This window comes from Desmodus rotundus, chromosome 1, assembly GCF_022682495.2.
Source record: "Desmodus rotundus isolate HL8 chromosome 1, HLdesRot8A.1, whole genome shotgun sequence".
NCBI classification, from domain to species: Eukaryota; Metazoa; Chordata; class Mammalia; order Chiroptera; family Phyllostomidae; genus Desmodus; species Desmodus rotundus.
Genome location: NC_071387.1, coordinates 48,379,874 through 48,400,994, shown reverse-complemented (window position 1 = coordinate 48,400,994; position 21,121 = coordinate 48,379,874). Strand labels below are relative to the sequence as shown.

Sequence of the window (21,121 nt, the reverse complement as noted above, 5' to 3'; positions counted from 1 at the left end):
CTCTAAAGACTTGCTGAGTCTAGGGTGAACAGTCAAGTGAACTCTTGCTGACCCTTACCTTGTTTACCATCATGCCCTGGGCTCCCCTGCATTTCTTCCTCTCCTCATTGACAGAGCTATGGCTGGCAGGCTCAGGAGAAGTGGACACAGAAAGTAGGGAAATCAAGAAGATGGCCTAACTCCCTTGCCTTTCCTACTGCAGGCTGTCTTGCCCCCTACAGTGTTCAGCCTGATGAGAAGAAAAGCCGAAATTTAAATGAAGTTGCAAGTTTTGACTAGGATAGAGGCCTGGACATTATAATTACTGAAATGAGACTTCGTTACTTGTGGTGACTGAGGGACCCTTTGTATCTGATATTGACCAGAAACTGTATCTGCACTAATGCAGTTTCTGTCTCTATAGATTTGTCTCTTCTGGGTATTTCAAATAAATGAAAGTATTTAATATGTGATCCTTTGTAACTGGGTTCTTTCAGTTAACATGTTTTTTAAGCACAGTATTTTCAAGGGGTATCCACGTTGTAGCACATGGCAGTCCTTTGTCCCCTTTTATTGTTGAATAATACTCCACTGATGGATGAACCACATTTTACTTATCTGTCCATCAGTTAGTGGACATTTCTACTTTTGGGCTATTTTCAGTAATGCTGCTGCAAGTGTTAGTGTACAAGTTTTTCTGTGGACTTGTTTTTATTTTCTTGGCTATATGCTTAGAACTACTGAGTCCTATGGTAACTCTATGTTTAACGTTTTGAGGAACTGGTTCCCAAAGTGGCTGTGTCATTTTACATTCCCATCAGTAGCATATGTGGGTTTTAATCTCTCCACGTTTTTCCCAACATTTACATATTGTCTGTAGTTTTTATTATAGTCATTTTATGGATGTTACATAGTATCTTGTTATTTGATTTGATGTTGAGCATCTTTCCATGTGCTTATTGGCGTTTACATGTCTTCTTTGGAGAAATGTCTATTCAGACCCTTTGCTCATTTTTAAATTGGCTTTTTTATTAAAAGTCCCTTATCAGATAAATTATTTGCTAGTATTTTCTCACATTCTGTGGGTTGTGTTTTTACTTTTTGACGCTGTGCTTTGAAGCTCACAAGTTTTTCATCTTAGTGAGGTATCTGTTTTTTCCTTGGTTGCTGTACCGTCATAGTTCAGGACACTGGGCCAGGCCAAGGCCGTGAGGGTTCACTCATATTTTCTTCCAAGAGTTTTGTTGTTTCACCTTAGAGCTAGGTCTGTGAACCAAGTCTGTCTTCAACGCTGAGCAACTTTAAAAATTATTTGATTATTTCCTCCCCTCAATTGACTCTGCTCTTCCTTTCTAGAATACCTAATAATCAGCTGTTGGACCTCTTGAATTGAGGCTCTTTGTTAAGAAAACTTTTCAAAGTCTCACATTTTCTGTTTGTTGGTCTTTTTAAAATTTATATTCTGGGTATTTTCTAATCTTTTTCTTTTGCCATTCTATTGAAGTATTTGATAATTATATATTTTGATGTTCTGGGATTCTTTTTGAACTTCGATTCATCCTTTTTTCATAGCAGCTGTTTTTGTTTTATATATGCTGCAATTCCCCTGATCTCTCTGAAGGTACTGATTAGATCCATTAGAATGTTTCCTCTTCTCCTTTCCGAGTATCTGTTTTCTCCTTGGGACTCAGTGGGTCTGTTGACCTCTTCGTCCTTGTTGCTTGTGCTGTTTGGCATTTGAATGTCTGTTGGTCCTTGGTTATTCATTCTAGTCATGACTGAAGAACTAGATTGGTAATATTCGTAATGTCTGAAATAACTGGTAATAATAATGAACACGTGACTGGGGTGCGTATATCAACCCACTGATCTGTGAAGTGTCACTAGCTTTGTCATTCTGAGGAAACTGAGGCGCAGAGAGGTTACGTAATTTGCCCAAGGCCGCATAAGCTGGAAGTGGAAGAGTTGGGACGCAGTTGCAGGTGGTCTGCCCATGCTGTTTATCGCCACCCGGCTTGTGCGGGTCTGTTTCCACAGCAGGCCCTCTGGGAGCAGGGGCTGCCTGGGAGCTCGGCGTGGCCAAGTGTGCTGCAGTGGGGGTAGGCTTTATGTGCGGGTGTGCGTAAGAGGCGCAGACAGATGGCCCTTCCCTGCCGCAAAGAAGATTGACTGTGTAATGGATGCTGCTCAAGGAGCCTTGCACCTGCAGGCCAATTATCCAGCTGTTTTAGAAAGGAGTTTGCTAGTATCAGCTAGTAGACAGTTGCTTCTAATTCATTACTTTTGCACCTGAAAAAGTCTCTTCAATATTTTTCAATATTCTATCATGAAAATTCTCAAACTGACAGGAAAGTTGAGCAAATAACCCAACAAATTCTCTCATACCTTCCACTTGGATTCTGTAGCTGTGAGCATTTTGCTGTATTTGCTGTGTCTGTCTATACCTAAGTAAGGGGTTTTATATTGGACCGTTTCAGAGTTTCAGACTTCATGGTACTTTACCCCTAATTCTTTAGGAGGCATTCCATCCTAAAAACAAGACATTTTTCTATCTCACCATAACAACATCATTGTAATTAAGAAAAGAAGAATGATTTCCTAATGTCACCTAATATTCAGCTGTTCTTTAAAGTTCCCAGTCACTCCAAAATGTTGTCTGTTTTCTTATCAAAAAGCCTTTTAACCGAAGTATGATCTGTGCACCTTTCTGTATGTATAAGTGCACAGATGGATGTATTGTCAAAAAGTGAATGTGCCTGTGTAACCTGGTTCCATTTTTTAAAAAATCTAGGGCCCAATCAAGGTTCGGTCATTTCCTTTGATTATTCTGTGTTTCGTCTTTTGTATTCTAGAACACTCTTCCTGACACTTTTTTCTCTTCCCAGTCAAATTGGTTTGTTTGTTCTCCCCTCTCCCCTTTTTCTTCTTCCCCCTCGCCTTCTCCTTTTCTTTGCCTTCTCTTCTCCTCCTCTTCTCACTTCTTTCCTCCTTCTCTTCTTCTTCCATTTTCTCCTCTTCCTTCCTCTTTTCATATGGTAAATTTCAAATGCGCCCCTGATCTGGGAGAAATACAAGCTCCTTGTCCCCATTGACCAGCTACAATAATCATTAACAGATGTTCAGACTTGTCTCTTCTACACCCCTAACCATTTCTCCTTCCCCTGTCATTGGGTTGTTTGGAAATAAATCCCAGTCTTCACAAAACTTCATCCTTAGATACTTCAGTGTATTTTTATAAAAGACATGCCTGGGAGCTCAGCAAGGGCTGTTGACTAAAGCATCAACACATGACCTGCCCATGTTGCTGCCACCCAGTGTGGTGGCGGAGACCTCAGGGGGATGGCAAGAGGCACGGGTGGCCCAGACTACTTATGATCTAGCCTTTTATGTCCCAGAATGTCACCTCCGCTAAGTTCTACTGATCAAACAAGTTCCTAAGGCCAGCTTAGCAACAAGGGGTGGGGAAATGGAAATTGGACTCCATCTCTTTTCATTCATTTCTTTCCCTTTGCATTTATCTGTGTGTGTGATTCTTAAATTTGCGACAAAATATACATATAATAAAAATGGCCGTTTCTACCATTTTAAAGTGTACAGTTCTGTGGTATTAAGTGTACTCACAATACTGTACAACCATCACCACTATCCATTTTTTAAATTATCCTGAATAAAAACTCTGTACCCATTCAGCGACTCCCCCCACCCCCAATTAACCACCATTCTACTTTCTGTCTCTGTGAATTTGACCTCATGTAAGTGTCATCTAGTTGCCCTTTTGTATCTGGCTTATTTCAATTAGCACAATGTTTTCAAGATTCATTCCTATGGTAGTGTGTGCCAGTTCTTCCTGCGTGAGGCTGAATAACACTCCACTGTGTGCATTGGCCTTCACCTCTCATGGGAAGAACGGCCTGTGGGCACAGAGAGGGAATGACGGTGGCCATCTTTGGAGACTTGACTCAGGATAAGAGATTCTTCTCAAGACCTGCCATCTTCATTGCTAGGGCATCCTAAGATCTGCCTCTGACTTGGTGAACCTTGAGAAGCTAGCCCCAGTGGAGAAGAGGCCAGAAGCAAGAAAAGAACACAAGTCAGAGAAGCACAAAGAAAATGAGAAAAGAATAAGGGAGTAAGAAAAGTTCAGTATCAAGGACCATAGAGCTGCAATTTTGTTTAAACTGAACTTTCTGCTTTCTTATCGACAAATGCAAATTTACTCCTACCAGCATATTCCCAGAGGCATTGCAGACCACATTCCTGACCCTTTGTTTGTACTGCAGATCCGATATGTCCTGTCATGTCATCCCCTGGTTCTTTCTTCTGACATTCTCATTCTGATGTTCTTTTCCTGGTTACAGCCACGTTCCTGAGGAGGACATGTAATTTAGGGGTGGTGGGGCTGTGTGTGCTATATTGGGGAAGTAGGGAGCTAGGCACATGCTAAGGGCATTCCCTTTTGTTATGCCTGATTGCTTGGGTCACGAGAAGTTACTTTTCTGAGAAATGAGGGACGATGAGCTGCCAGGGAGCGCTGGGAGACGGGATCCACACAAGACTGGGAAAAGGACCCCTGGTAGGACAGAATCCCCTTTCACAAGCAAGGGGGCTTGAAAGTACCCCTGAGGCTTGTACATTTCCACCAGAATTAGCAACTGGTGGTTACTCATTTTGAAACTGTTCTCAAACTGATGAAAATTTTGTGTCTTAACTCAGGTGGGGAGAGGAAGAAGCCTTTCACTTGTGTTGTAAAAAGAATTGGAAATAATGTTATTATTATATTTAAAACCTTTTACGAAAAGAAAATCTCAGGACAGCTATAATATGAGTAAATCCAACACAAACATCTTTGAGAGGAAAGAGAGACAGCTGGTTCTGTTCGCAGCAGTGAGTCTGTGTTTGGCTTGTTGGCAAGGAGAGCCAGTCCCAATGTTAGCAATATATCCGCCAAGTTTCTGGAAGAAATTTAAAGGGTGTCAGGGAGTAAAGGCTAGGAGTAAGTTCTCTTGGGATCTGAGGATTAAAGCCTTACAGGGGTGTGAGCTCCCGAAACAGGGTTAAAGCAGCAAGAGCCTGGGCTTTCAGGTGGTTGTGATTTGTTACGTTTTGTTGGTTGCCATGGTGCTGGGCGATCAATCAGAACATTCATTTTGCTAAACTACATCAGGAAAGCTTGAACTTGGTGTCTTGTCTTCAGCTTTTTTCCCCAGTGTCACTGGGTTATGTTCAGATAACCTTGCACATGATTCTACATCTTAGTATTAAAATGCTTCCCCAAACTGAATTAAAATTTTAAATGTTCTTAAGAGTCAAATAAGCAGTTTTATTAACTGTCATGGGCCCTATGGAATTTGTCTTATTAACCAGGGACTAATCAGTGGTTTGGAGCGTGGATGCCATGTCTCCAAGAACATACATACCCTTGCCCATCGGCATTCTAGCTTCTAAAAGTTTGTTGCTGTTTTCCCATTCTTTCTGTATTTATGGATTTTTGCATTTAATTTTTTTCCTTTGCTGCTATTTTAATGCACCCCCCCACCCCCACCCCGCCGCCCAGGAATTAGCAGAATTAAATGCTTATGTTCACCTCACTATTTCAAACTTACTCATTTTAAACTACATTATCTTTACACAGTTACTGGGAGAGTTTCTTTAAACATGCATGGTTGAGTTTCAGTTGTATCTTGAGCTTGGAGCAGCAGGGAAGTGAAAAGCAAAATAAAAGTCTTAGGCAGTAGGGAAAGGTCAACCTATTTAGAGAATGAAATCTTGTATCAAAAAAGACATTGAATAATTCCAGGCTGTTACAGGCATAATTATTTAATGCTGTTATGTGATGGGGATTATGAGGGACCTTCAGCAGGTAGGAATAAGCAAATTGAAGGTGATGTTTCTTCTTGATAGTCTTAGGTTCCCCAAATATTCTCTTATTGGGTCATTTAATCGAGATCTGGAACGAACTAAAGACACAATTGCAAAAGATCAGAGTTGAGGCGAATTCCAAATACTGGCTTGAAAAACAACACATTTTGCATCAAGCTACCTGATATATTCAATATAAATATCATAAAATACAATGCAAGTTAGTAACAATAAAATCAGAAGCATGAAGGCTAATTCATGTTGCCAATGCTTGTAAGAGGACCCGCTCTCTGGATCTTGGATTTTGCATCTCACCTTTAAATGGATGGATTTTGCATCTGACCCTTAAAATCCATAGGGTGCACTGGGAGCAAGCATTCCACTCATTAGATCCCACTATCTTTCATGTCTAAAATACCACTTCTAGAAGGACATTTCTCCATCACCTCTGGGCCTTTCTCTCTTTCCTTTTCTCTCTCTCTTTCTTTCATGATAAGCCTCAGTGATGAATCGGCTTCAGTAGAATTCAGGAACTGTAACGCATGGTGTTCACTTCACTGGGCGTGATGATAAATTTTAAGTGAGAGCAACAGGAACTAAGCTCAAAGAGCAGAAAGAAATTTGGGTTCAATATAAAGAGAAATTTGGGGAAAACGTTTTATCAGCGATGGTCCCAGCAGGACACAGATGACCCAATAAAACTATAACTTGACAAGAGGTTAATAAAGGTCTGTTCGCAAAGGGATGTGCAGGGTGTAGAGAGTGGTGAGGCTGTGGCTGTCCCTGGGCCTGCCGTGAGAAGAGGACGCGTAGGACAATCTGGAAGTGGCGTGAACAGAGGACCCCCTGAGAGGGACCTGTGGCTTCCCACTGAGGGGCACAGCTGGCCTGAGGCTGCACACGGGGAACCAGGGAAATAACTACATGAACCTCACCCTCCTTCCTCCCTCAGATCTTCTGTCAGGGATCCCCATCAGCTGAACTTAACTAGAGGCCAGAGGGCAAAGGAGCCCCGCTGACACTGTCTTCACAGGTCAGCCTCTCTGGGGTGGGCGCAGGGTAGTGGAGAGTGGAGAGAGGATCTGGAGGGGCAAACAGGAGATGCCCCTCACACTAGTGTCAAAGGTTAGCACGGAGTGAGTTTCTAAGACAAGCAGACTGCAGAAAGAATTCTTTTTGGAGAAGTTTTGGAAACCATATAACTGTAGGTTATTTTTTTTAATCCTTAGATGAAGATATGCTTACTGATTTGAGAGAGACGGACAGACAGACAGACATTGGTTGCCTCCCATAGGAGATGGAACCCACAACCTAGGCATGTGCCCTGACTGGGAATTGAACCCACAATTTTTTGGTGTATGGCATGATGCTCCAACCAACGGAGACACCCAGCCAGGCTCAGATTATTCTTATAACAGAGTACCTTTCCAGCTGCCATAATCTGGCTGTGTCACAAACACAAGAGCAAAATGCAAGTATTGGACTTAGTGAAATTCATTTTGCGAAGTTTACTTTGTAATAACAAAGCTACTCCTCGAAATAGAAAATGCCTACTATTAACACTGATAAAACTGCTTGCAGAGCATTTTACAAAGGATTTTCATATACATAATTTTGTGTGATTCTCTCAATAATTTTGTGAGGTAGGCTGGAAGACAGACCCACTTAACAGATGAGAAAAGTGAGTCTCAAAGAGGCTGCCTAAGATATCATGACAAACAAGTGGGAAAGCATGAATGTGAACCAGGTCTCCTGATTTTAAGTTCAAGTGCTTTCCACAAAAAGAAACTCAAATCTCTGCAGTGACCTTTTTAAAGGCAGGAATGATGACAGTGTGAGAAATATAAGAAATTCTTCCCCTTTCCAAATATGGCTGAGAGGCGTTTGTGGCTATGATGTTCTTCATTAGTAGCTGAGGTTTTACCATCTTCTGTTTGAGGGGATGCCATCTGGTCATGGTTGGGATGGGAATTTGGGTCTTGAAAGTTATACCATCATAACCAAGTTAAAGCCAAAGGCGCCCATTTTGAACATCCCTGTAAATCCTAAGTGGGTCCCTTATAACTCCAATATTTTATGCCCTTGAACCTGATCCAGCCTCTGAAAGAGATATGCTTGGTATCCTAATCACCCCCATGTCTGATATATGCCCCGTAGTCTACACAAGAGTTATTGGGGCAACCATTTGGCCAGTGAGCTTGGCCAGATAGTAATAAGAATAATGTAATAATAATAAAGCCATATACAGCAATAAATTTGGGGAACAGCACATGCAGCTCAGGTCCTCATCCTGGGATTTGCAGGGGTGGCGTTCTGGTGGTTTGACCCTGACTCCTACATCGGCAGCCTATCCAGCGTCCAGTGCAGGAGAGAAGCCACATCTCCCAGGCAGTGAATCCCTGGGGCGTTTTCTCATGTTGCCGTGACATTTTAGAAATAGCCATTCACTGTGTGATCTCACCCTGCTGCTCTGACAGCCAGACTCAGGATTTTCTTTCTTACATTAAAAGCATACACACACCCATGTAGACAATAAACAAAAAATTACATAGAACATTTTTATCACTCCAGAAAATTCCCCTTTCTTTTCCCAGTCTATCCCTTCACTCCAAAACTTTCTTTAAAAGACAGGCAAACCACTCTTCGTATTTCTATCACTGTGATCATTTGGTCTGTTCTTGAATGTTGTGCAAGTGGGGTCATACAGTGTCCGGCTTGTTTTACTGAACGTAATGTCTCTGAATGTCACGTTGTCACTGTGCATCAGTGCTTCGTCCCTTTTTGTTGCTGGAAGCACTCCACTGTGTGAAGACACCACACTTTCTTTATTCTCCTGTTGTTGGATATTTGAGTTCGTTCCACCGTCTGGTCTACTATGAAGAGGGCTCCTGTAACTAGCTCCCATGAGTCTTTTTGTGGGCAATTGCACTTATTTCCCTGGGTCTCTTTGTAGGAGTGGAATTACAGGTCGTATGGTGGGTGTATACTCAGAATTTTTTTGTAATCAAAATTTTATTTTCAAATAGTTTTAGACTTACAGAAATATTGAAAAGATAGTGCTGAGAGGTCCTGTACACCTCACGCCCAGTTTCCCCTAGTATTGCTATCTTACATTAGCATGGTGCACTGGTCACAATTAATGAACCAATATTGATACATTATTATCAACTAAAATGCATACTCTTCAGGTTTCCTTAGTTTATGCCTGATGTCGTTTCTCTGTCCAGGATCCCACCCAGGACATACTACATTTAGTGGTCATGTCTGCTTAGGCTCTTCCTGGCTGTGACTGTTTCTTAGACTTCTCTTGTTTTTCCTGAGGTTCTTGCCTGTTTTCAGGAGTACTGGGCAGGCATTTGTAGAAGGTACCTCAATTTGGATTGCCTGCTGTTTTTCTTCTGAGTAGACTGAGGTTATTACGGGTACTGGGGAGGAAGACCACAGAGGTAACATGCTAGTTTCATCATCTTATATCAAGGGCGCCTGCCATCAGCCTGTCTTATTAGTGATGTTACTCTTGCTCACCTGGCTGATGCTGTGTTTGTCAGCTTCCTCCTCTGGAAAGTTGCTCCCCCTCGGTCCTTTCGTGCTGTGTTCTTTGGAAGGAACTCAACTTGCACGGCCCGCATTTGTAGTGTAGGGAGTTGAGGGTAGATTATCTCCATAAATTATTTGGAATTCTTCTGCATGGGAGATTTATATTTAAGTTTTAGGAAACTGAAAACAGTTTTCTGAAGTGGTGGTACCATTTTATACCCAGACAGGCGTTGCCAAGTGTCCGTGTGCTCCTCCTTCTCACCTGCTCTAGCGCTAGTCTTTTTGATTTTAACCATTCTTGTTGGTGTGAAGTGGTATCTCTTCATTGTCTTAATTTCCTTTTGTGGTTATTAATGATGTTGACACTTTTTCATGTGCTTATTTTCCATTCCTGTATCTTTCGTCAAGTATATTCTTTTGTCAAGTATATGTTCCAGTCTTTTGCCCCCTTTTTAATTTGGGTTGCCTTTTTATTATTGAGGTGAGGAGTTATTTGTCTGTTCTGGAAAAGGTTCTTTGGTCAACATATGCATGACATTTTCTTCCAATCTGGGGCTTGCCTACTGATTTTCTTAATGGTGTCATTTGATGAGCTGGACTTAAGATACTAATGGTGAAATTTGGGGTCTAGTGTTGGGTAGTGAACTCTTACCCATTCTATAGCCGATGATGCTAAGCTTTAGTTATGAAGATTAGCGGTGTGCCGGTGGGCATAAGGATCGTCACTATGCTTTCTTCTCAAGGCATCTGATACTGCTGTAGATAAATCCTACCTGGCGGTTACTGGCGCCACTCTGTCTGGCCAGTGATTGGATGCAGGGTTTGAGGGGCAACAGAAGAAATTCCAGTCTTATCAGGAGAGGCTCAGCCTGTCTCCTGCAGAACTGCAAAAAGGCTCATCTTTACTTTCACCTATATACTAGAATTTCTGGTTAGGAATGGCTCTGAGCTCATTGATTTCCCTGGGTTCCATTTATATTCTAGAACTCTCCATTTGTCTACTTACTGTTGATTCTACAAACCTCAGAAAAAATAGTGGCTCAAGGAGAAAATAGCCATGGCTAATGTAATGTACAGAAAAAAGATAGGGATCAAAACTCCCTTATCTGCAAAAAAAAAAAAAAAAAGGGACATGAAATGATTGAGAAGACTTGAAGGTTAATGGCATTCCTGAGTGCATTTTAAAAATTCTAAAAAGTAGTAGGAAAAAGTTTGGATACTAAGAACATGGTTCTGACTTTTTAAAAAATGTTTCCTCTGGGAAGAGAATATGAGTTAGTTTTATTCAGATAAAACTTTCTGAATTTAGCTGTCATTTTTTAAAAATTTTTATTGTTATTCAATTACAGTTGTATGCCTTTTCTCCCCATCCCTCCACCCCACCCCAGCTGAACCCACCTCCCTCCCCCACCTCCACCCTCCCCCTTGATTTTGTCCATGTGTCCTTTATAGTAGTTCATGTAATCCCCTCTTCCCACTGTCACCTTTAACTGGAACATAAGCAATAGAAAAAAAAAGCAAACAAAATATAACCAGAGACATTGAAGTTAAGAACAATCTAACAATAGCTGTCACTTTTCTAACTACTCATTTTCTTCCCATTTCAGGTAAACCTCTTTGTGCTGCTCTCTGTGGTATGTGTCCTCTTAAATTTAGCTGGATTTATCCTGGGCTGCCAAGGGGCCCAGTTCGTGTCCAGCGTGCCCAGGTGTGATTTGGTAAGCAGTAATAAAACACCATGTGCACCAGACCCACAGGCCTATCTGGCTTATCTTGGGTGCCAGTGATTGGCTGGGAACACCCAGCACCAGGCAACATCCTAAAGTGAAACCTGAAATTGGAAAGGAAGCTGCCTGCTAATTATTTTACTTCGGTTGTCAGTTATTTTTTTCAAGACAGGGGCCAGCCAGCAGAACCCCAAACCACAGTAATATAATGTATCATTATTAGTTAATTGGTGGATTAGGTCTCCATTATCAATATCTGTCTGGTCTCATTGAAAGAAGAAAAATGGATATTATGAGACTACAGGTCAGCAGTCCTTTATCCACAAATTTTGGTGGCCAGGTGTGCTTCAGATTTTGGCGTTTTTCCAAATTTTAGAAGATACATGCGATGTATTTATTCTGTAGTGCCCCAGTGCAGTCTGGGACAGCAGCGGTAACAGAGACTTTTTGGATTTCAGAATTGTAGACCTGTACCATCTCTGGATTGTTTTCTAAGTTTTAATTCGGGTACAATACACAGAACATAAAATGTACCACCCTAACCATTCAGTAGTGTTAAGTACATTGACAGCATTCGACAACCGACCTCCGGAACTCTTTCCACCTTGCAGAACTGAAACTCTGTACATATTAAACAATGACTCCCGTTCCCCCCACAACAACCCCTAGCAACCACTGTCTACCTTCTATGACTTTAACTACTCCAGGTACTTCATATAAGTGGAATCATACAGTACTTTTTTTTTACTGGCTTATTTCATTTGGTATAATGTCCTTAAAGTTTATCCATATTGTTTTATGTGTCAGAATTCCCTTCCTTTTTAAGGCTGAATAATATTCCACTGTATGTACTGCATTTTCTGGACTATAATAAGACACACTGGACCATAAGATGCACCTAGGTTTTGGAGGAGAAAAATAGGAAAAAAAACCCGCTCCACTGCCGCCACTCCCCACCCCCTGTGAGCCAGGTAAGCTACATTTGGACTATAAGACGCACCCCCCCAAAATTTGGGGGGGGAATGGGGGTGCGTCTTATAGTCTGAAAAATACAGTGTATCGCACAATTTGTTTATCCGCTCATTCATCCATGATGATAAGGTTGCTTCCTCCTTTTGGCTATTGCGAATGATACTGCTATGAAAAAAGGTCTACAAATATCTATATGAGAACCTGCTGTCAATTCTTTGGGATGTATACCCAGAAGCGAAATTGCTCGATATCTCTGAACTTTTTAAAAGGACTTTGTAGTAACAAGTATCTCCCTGTGACACAAAGCAAAAGCAAAATAATAAATAAATAATTAAAGAAATTAATTAAAGAAAAAGACTTTTTTAGATGTTGCATTAGATGTCACCAATTTAGAACTTGGTGTCAAGGCAGTCTCACCCTTGGAAACCAGCCGGATGCTGGAAGCCGGCTGCCACATTTCTGCAAAGGCTGTGATAGACCCTTGGAGGGAAGGAAACCCGTGACCTTCCCAAGCAGGAACGCTCCTTAGGGACTCACTAAAAAACTGCTGCTCCTTCTTAACAGCCCTTTTGATTCTTGTCATTTAATGCTTTAATAACCGAAAGTGAAGGGGCCCCAGGCTCACAGCCCTTTCTGGTTTAGAAGGCCCTCTGTGCCTCACCCTCATCCCACATGCTCCCTGCAGTGGCTACTGCTCCCCGAAATTGAGCCAGAGCCTGCAGCTCATTACCCAGGCTCCTGCCGTACTTTCTTATTTCTAACAATGCTGTCTCTCCGGCCCCCGCCCCCCTCCGCCCCCGCCAAATTCCCTGTGCCTTTCTTCCCTGCTCACCCAATGGTCATCATCAGTCTTTTAAAGCCTCAAAGGTCATCTCCTTCAGGAAATAGTCCCTGGTCCCTCACACGATAATCTTCCACAGTGCCCTAGTTGCACATCACTCAGGCATTTCTCCTTTTCTTTTTTGGGTTAGATATTCATACACCTGTCTTCTCTCTTCTTCCAGATGGGAATTTCCTTGGTTTTCTATTATCTTGGGAGATTTCAGCACCCTTCTTTATATACAGAAGAGTTCCCAGAAAAAAATTTTGAAGAAAGTTTGGATTTCCAATTACTAATTGCACAGCAAATTAGAAAGGAGCAAAGAGAGCAGACACAAGCTGGAAGCAAAAAGTCACAGTATATGGAAAGATAATTGAGCAAAATTGTAGCATCGGTTATAAGCAAGACACCATGCTAGAGGCTTCAGATAGTAGAAAGGAAAGTCAGACATCACTTCTGACCTAGAATTTTATCATTAGCAAGAGGAGTACTATATTTTTGGACTATAAGATGCACCCCCCAAATTTGGGAGGAAATGGGGGTGTGTCTTATAGTCTGAATATAGATTACCTGGCTTGGGGGGAGGGGCGGTGGAGCGGGTTTTTTCCCTATTTTCCTCCTCTAAAACCTAGGTGTGCCTTATGGTCCAGTGCGTCCTATAGTCTGAAAAAACCGGTAGGTATAGACATGGCAAATGCTTGATCAGTGTTCATACAGGGGACGAATAAATGTCCAATTACAGAACAGGGTAGACTGTGTTCAGCTATCAGCAAGACGCAGTTCTAGGGCATGCAGAAGAAGGGTTTGTATCCATGGGATATGGGGAAGGCTACCTGGAATATAGGCATTTGAGAAGGACCTTGAATAATGAATAAATAAAGGGAGTGGGTAGAAACCACATTGGGAGGGCCATAGTGAGAAATTAGCCTAGTGGTTGGATCACTGGTAGCCCTGGAGAAAACAGAAGCCAGATTGCAGGGGTTAAGGGTGTAGTTGACTTTTATGAGAAATTCTGTGGTTCTGTACCCTGGCTGCCCATTAGAATAACCTGGGGGAACATTTAAAAAAATACCCCAACTTGGCTCCCACATGCAGAGATTCTCAATTGCCCTGGAGTTGGGGGAGGGGTCAGGGCATGCATATTTGTTTAAACTTTTAAGTGTATTTGTAATTTAAAAAATTTTCTCACCACAAAACCAAATCTGTGATTGTTTCTGATCATACAATTGTAAAAATTTAGACAAGCTGTAAAAGAATAGGACAGAATTTTAAAAATCACTTGAAATCTTAACTATTCTGAGATAGCATAGTTACCTACTTGATGACATTTTCTTGCCATTTTTAATGCATAAAACACATAATTTTTAATCAATGGGGCCATGTCGTAATTGCTTTTCATTAGGGAGGCTATTTGACAAATGAAGTCTTTTGGGGTAAGAGATGCTCTCCTTTCCTCTTTTCCTCTCCACCCACATGGGTCACCCCCAAATCCATGGTAAGTCAAAACTGTCTGATTAATTTAGCAAGTGTGAGAGGTGTGGCCTTTCTCTTTAGCCAACAGAGAATAGTCAACTTCAATAGCTCAAGCAGCAGGGCAAGTAAGAACAAACCTCTGCCCTCAAATTATAGGTCTTGTGAGCCACAAGCAGGTGGTACATATTTTCACAACATGACTCAAGAGAAACTTGGAAAAGTGACCAAAAGTTTGCAAAGCCTCTCACTCAAATATATATGAAATTACTGATCAGTGACATTATAACTTCAAATAAAGAAAACGTGGAAGATGTGAAGTAAGAGATCTTTTTAAGCGTACATGGTTTAGGGCTCCTGTCACCGAAATACCATCTGCTTCTCATAGACACATGGTAGACTGAACTTCCTTGCCCTCTGGAGTTTGGTGGGGCCACATGATCTGCTTTGGCAATCTTTTGGGAGGTAAAGTGTTGAGTGTCATTTTCAAGAGGAAGATTTAAGCTAGGGTTACCAGTTTTGGCAAATAAAAACCAATGAATTAAGTTTGAATTTCAAATAGCTCACTGTTTTTACTATAAACATGTCTCATGGAATATTTGGGTCATAGTTACACTAAAAAATGTGACCTGTTAGTCATCTACATTCAAATTTAACTGGGTATCTTGCATTTTATCTGGCAACCCTACTTTAAGTGCCCTTATGCAATTCATTCTGTGTCTTCCATTTCTCTGGCATAGTGGTGACCAGTCTGAGATGGTAGATGCTCCATCAACCTAGATCTCTAGCTGAATATGATGAACAGAGGCCCTTGATGACCTAAATGCACATGTAGTGTGTTGAAGAAATAACCTTGTTTGGTTAAGCCACTGGAAATTGGGGAGTGGTTGTTACCACAGCATAGCTGAGCCTATCCGGACTGATATAGACACTGTCTGACACTAAACCCATATTTCATTCTGTAGGATTGGTGCTCCATGGTGTAGCCTGTGTATTTTTCTTAATAATTAAATTATTGTTCTGCCTTTTCCCCCTTAAGGTGGATTTAGGTGAAGGCAAGATTTGCTTCTGTTGTGAAGAATTTCAACCAGCCAAATGCACAGATAAAGAAAATGCCTTGAAACTTTTCCCGGTTCAGCCTTGTAGTGCGGTTCACCTTCTACTTAAGGTACCTCGAGTGGATTCTACCCCCGGCAATAAATATACCCAAGATCCCCAGAGAAAACAAAGTTACTTGAAATATTCTTATGTTACCTCCATCAAACAGTTATGCTGCTGAAAACAGATGTGAACAACCCCTCATCAGTGACTCAGAGACAGAATTGAACACAGAAAGAATCACATATTATTGTGTGTCTTTTAAATTATGGGATGACTTTCTTTGTGTTCAAGAATTATAAAATAGTAAACATGTAAAGGAGCCTAAGTATATACATACATGTACATGTATATATGTATGTTTGTATATACACATATGATGTAGCTTTCCGCAAAACCTTGAAATCGCACACCCATCTGTCATTGTTCTGACGCTCCTGTGTTAGTATAAAGTAATCCTGTGGGCTGTGGAGTGCTATGGTTCTGCGACACAGACTTAGGAGGGGTATCGGCCAGGAAATACAGGAGAAATTCAAGACCTTTACCTGTTGTTTAACAGGCAACAACTATAGTAAACAAAAGGGATTAAAAACAAATGATCCTAGTTGAAGAGAAATACAAAATTAACCTTTATTAGGGAATTGGATAAAAATCGTGTTCTCACTTAAGGCCCGTTAGCCCAGTGAGTGACAAGATCAGTTGGTGAACTGTGAGGTATTAGCTTTTGGATAGTCTACCACTGATGGCGTTCTTTAGTTAGATCTTTGGGGTTAAGTTTTTGTGGGAAGGAGGAATCTCTAAGCAGAGAGAGAAGCTGCCAGCTCTCTGGATTACAAAGGACATAGACATGGCTTTCTTTATTTGGCTTGGGGATTTTTGGTAGTTGAGTCACCCCCAAAATTTCTGAGCCAGGACTTCGCTTGGGGAAAGCCCCACTAAGGAGCCAGGACAGTTTCTCCAACAGAAACTTTTGAAATTGCCTTTGCTACTATTTTGAGACGTGTGTTTAGAGGAGAGAAGCCCTGTTTACACTCGGGCAGCCCGCCCCCTCCGTTGTCCTAGTTGGGTGCTCGGGGCAGCTCTGCCAGAAGCTCCTGAAATAGAATCAGTGGCCACGAATGAAGCAGCAAGCTGCCCTGGTGCAAGGCTGTGGGAGGGGGAGGGTGCCACTGGGGACGCCAACTTCAGAAGAGAAGCTCACTGCTTTCCTGGGAGGAGTGTTTCCAGACCGTATTCTGATGCTTGCAAAAAGAACTAATGTTGTATCAGGTCTTTCTGGGACAGGAAGCTTCTAAGATAAATTTGTTAAATTAAGAAGTACACCCTGTTGCATGAGTCATAATAATCACCAGCATTTGGGGGGGGCACTTACCATGTAAGTTCTTCACATGCATTTTCTCATGAGAACTGTCTTATTGGGGCAGTATTATTATTTTAAAGTTGTTTTTGTATTGCATTCTGGGCATCTAGTTTGAAGTACTCAGTGCCGTCATTGTTTCCTTGTTCTAGAAAGTCCTCTTCGCCCTGTGTGCCTTGAATGCCCTGACCACCACCGTCTGCCTGGTGGCAGCCGCCCTTCGCTACCTCCAGATATTTGCAGCCAGGAGATCCTGCAGCGTAAGTCCTTGCAAGGTGGCACTGTGACCGTGCCTCTGCTGAACCTGGCCAGGGGCCTTTCTGTGCAGTTCATTGCTTTTCTCTCTGAGCCTTTGTGGGGAGGGCTGTTGACTAACAGAGGTGCTGTTTAATTAGGATGAATCCCAGATTTCTGCTGAAGAAGTGGATGAACACAGACGCATCCCAGACCCTGATGACTTCGTGCCACCAGTGCCTCCCCCTTCCTATTTCGCCACATATTACTCATGCACACCCCGGATGAATCGGCGGTATCGCTCGTAAGTACCCCATCACCCCAATTCTCTGTATGGTGCGCGCACACTCTCTCTTTGATTAACTGCATGAAACCAAAGAAAAGTCAAACCTTGACCTAAAGATATACTTTTTCAATTTCAATTAGCTTCCCAGGAAAACTGACACCCAGTGAGATAACTGCTGTAATTTGACATGATTGAGAGCTGCTGTTGCCCTGGAAACGCACTTTAAGCCAAATCGATGTTCATTATAACACCATCAGCAGGTCCCACAATCATGAAGCTCTTCCCAGCCATTAAAAAAAGATGAATTATTAATTACTTCTCTCTAGTCTGGAAAAAATAGACACCAGGCTTATTATCATTTTAGCTAATTCTAGCTAAATTTCTAGCTAAAAATTTGATCATCGGTTTCTTAACTCTCAGGATTTATTATCTGTAGAATGAAATGCCCCATGTCTTCCTCTGATTGTTACCAAGTTCTAGAATTGTATCTCTCTAAGGAATGGCTTAGTTTATTCATTCAACAAACATTTAATCAGTTCTCTGTTTAATCAGTTCTCTTACTAGTCACTGTGTTGAGTTACTGAGATTCAAAATGAGTTCAACGTCCCTGTCCCCCTCCCTCATATCAAGGAACTCACAGTCTGGATCATTCAAAGTGAGTGTTGTTAGGATCACAGTAAGTGCTACTCAGAGGAAAGGATTAAGTGCGCAGAGGAGAACCACTGGAATGGCGGGGGTGGGATGCAGAGAGCGTGAAGGAAAGGTCGGCCAGTCAGGGTTGGCTTCCTGGACAAGGTGAGCTTAAGCTGAATTTTGAGGATAAGCAAACCTATATTTAAGCTTCCAGGAGAGAACCTCTGAATTTTACAGAAACACTAGTCTTTAGCTTGATATTCTTAGGGCCAGGAGTTTAAAATTTTTACTGCCTAAGGTACACGTGGAGAGTTGTCAAATTTGGTGCCAGGCATCGTGTTTTTGGAAATCCATTTTTTATGCTTGTGGCAGCCATATGTGGCTTTGAAAGAGGTCGCCATTGCCAGCTACCACCAGATGCTGTTAGTGGTTCTTCCTTGGGTTATCTTCCTGGCTTGTCCTCCCACCTCGACACCCACCCGGATGGAAGGAAGGATTCCCACAAAGCCATAGGGGGCATCAGCTGGCTGGACAGAGGGACTGGGATGGCTGAGGAGCAGCCAGGCCCCCCTGTTGGTCAGGCAGTGGTGCACTGAAACTTTGGAGCCTCAGGGGCCAGGACAGCTTTTCTGGACTCCTTCCCTTAGGAAATGAGCCAGGAATTGCAGGGGCCAGAGAGACAGCAACAAAACCCATATTCTTTGTGCACATTAGGGCACATTTGCTAAACCCGTAACCCAGTCTCAGGCTGGGTGCAGAGGGTTCAGAAGAGCAGTAAAATGCCTGGTGCTTCATGATTCAGAAGAGAAATGCCCTCTTGAGGAAGAACTCCTTGGCTCTCTGAGGCTGTCGGGGAGCACTTGGTTCACCTAAGAGGAGGCAACAGACAGATTTAATAGTAGTAGCAGAAAGGGAAAGTGACTCATGTGGGTTTGGGAATTGTGCTGTCCAGCAGAGGCCTGGGGGGTGCCCCGCCCAGCCCCCCAACCTTCTCTTCTCTCTTTCCTTCCTCTTCTCTGCTCCTCCACAGTCATGGTTAGCAGTGTGGGTATTTCCACTCTTGGAGGATATACGTGCACCTCCGGATTTGTCCCTCTGGGTCCTGAGAAAGCCCCTGGCCAAATCCAGGTTGGAAGAAGACAGACAAGCTTCTCATCAAGGGCATTACTGTTCAGAACTTTCAGAAGGAACATGGGGGAGGGTGTTAAAGCAAAACACCCTTGTGAGAAAGAAGACACTGCTTGGCCTAAACTGTATACCTGGAGTCCTAGATCATATCACCAATGGGCAAACAGTCTCATTTGCTGAACTTCCACCAATGGCAGAGGGAAGCCCACTTTCTTTCTCAAAATGGCTAAATTTATTCACCTTTATATACATATTCTATCAGAGATACTTTAAGAAAACGTTTTTCCCTTTAATCCTCACCCAATGATAGTTTTTATTGATTTTAGAGAGAGAGGAAGGAGGTAGAGAGAAAGAAAAAGAGAGAGAGAGATAGACAGACAGACAGACATGGACGTGAGAGAGAAACATCCATTAGTTGCCTCCTGTACATGCCCTAACCAGGGATCGAACCTACAACCTAGGCATGTGCCCTGACTAGGAGTTGAACTCACAAACTTTTGGTGTACGGGACGGCACTCCAACTGAGCCATGTAGCCAGGGCTCTCAGAGAGATTTTTAAGTTTGACTGCCTTTGCTAGATTCTCTGGATAAATCAATTTTCTAGACGCTAGATGTTTAATCCCAAGTGGTAACTTTTTTTCTTGTAAGGCAGGCAAAATATTAACAATTTTTTAAAAATTTCCACAGTCCATTATGGTGTTTTCACACAGTGAAGGCTCCCCATTTCTTGTAAGGTGTTGTGACCTCTCAGAAGAGGTTTATTTATTTAATGTCTATAAACAACCGCTTCGTGCATTTGTCTCCTTGGGAAGGGCTTCTCAAGTTGCTGTCATAGCCAGAAGCCTGAGTGCAGCCATGACCTCTGTCCAAACACGGGCCCTCCACTTGTGCATCAGTTTGTCAGTACAGAGGGGCTGTGTGCCCTGTCTCCATGACCCCAGGGGCTCCCCACTCTCAGAAATTGCCCTTTCGAATGCCGGCTCAAACCAGAGTCTCCAAACTATTTCGTGAATGTGGACCTACTCGGACCATGAGATGTTACCTGCTATAGGAAATTAAAGAAGAGAGGGTGGGAGCCAGGTTGACCTGGGCATTTCTTAAAGGTGAAGACAAAGCCCACCCATTTCCTTTCCTAATGAGCTTCAACACCCGCACGCGAGTGGGGCCAGGCTGTGCTAGTGGTGACCCAGTGCTCAGCTCTTGTGTGGGGCACCCCTGCCTTGCTCCCCCTCCACAGGCAGCAGCCCTACCACCAGGCGCCCAGTGAAAGGACATGCACAGCTTTTCCAGTACACAGAGGCAGATCATTCTTTGGTCAAGGACATACTTGTTGCTGCATCACCCTCAGATGAGTCCTCAAGGCTTCTTTGTAGCATCAAACCAGAACAGACTCTGGTCACCCTCAGTGCTCAGGCCACGGATCGGGGAGGCTTCCTGGAGACTTTGGGATGAATGTGAAAGAGCTCAGGCTCTGGAGTCTCCTAAAGGGTCACCTTGGGTGATCTCTTTCCATTTCTGAGCCTCAGTTTCCTCATTCTTCTGCATTGTCACATGGCTGCTGACAGGATTGTTACAAAATAACAGGCATAAAACATTTTTCTTAAAGTAAAAGTTTCTACTGTGCTCCATCACTGTTAATTACCCTGTTTAAAATATTCCTGGCACGTCTCTTACTCTTAAGGAACAGCCCTTAATCTTACCTCTGCCTTAGTTTTCTAAAGACAGTCATTCCTTTTTTTTAAGCCTCACCCGAGGACATGTTCCCATTGATTTTAGAGAGAGAGGAAGGGGGAGGGATGAGGGAAGGGCGGAGAGAGAGAGACACACACAGACAGACATCAACTGGTTGTCCCCTGCAACCCAGGCATGTGCCCTGACTGGGCACTGAACCTACCACCCTTCGGTGCATGGAATGACGCTGTAAACCACTGAGCCATGTGGCCAGGGCTAAAGACGGTCATTCTTAATAAAAATCTGATCATCTTTACCAGATATAATTTCAGCCACCACGATCCATTTCC

General features: G+C 42.7%; 1 protein-coding gene across 4 annotated transcripts in view; it reads left to right on the top strand.

The window, feature by feature from the left end:
* Window positions 1–21,121, top strand: part of ENTREP1 (endosomal transmembrane epsin interactor 1) — a 47,636-nt gene that overhangs the window by 16,201 nt on the left and 10,314 nt on the right. For 2 of the 4 annotated variants that reach the window (XM_045191216.3, XM_045191214.3), the window contains exons 3-6: window positions 10,983–11,083; window positions 15,404–15,532; window positions 16,972–17,079; window positions 17,215–17,357. In XM_045191216.3, the coding sequence (XP_045047151.2) occupies window positions 10,983–11,083; window positions 15,404–15,532; window positions 16,972–17,079; window positions 17,215–17,357 (481 nt within the window). Of the gene's footprint in view, window positions 1–10,982; window positions 11,094–15,403; window positions 15,533–16,971; window positions 17,080–17,214; window positions 17,358–21,121 lie in introns of all 4 variants that reach the window. The other 2 variants (XM_045191219.3, XM_045191223.3) reach the window with 2 other exon arrangements.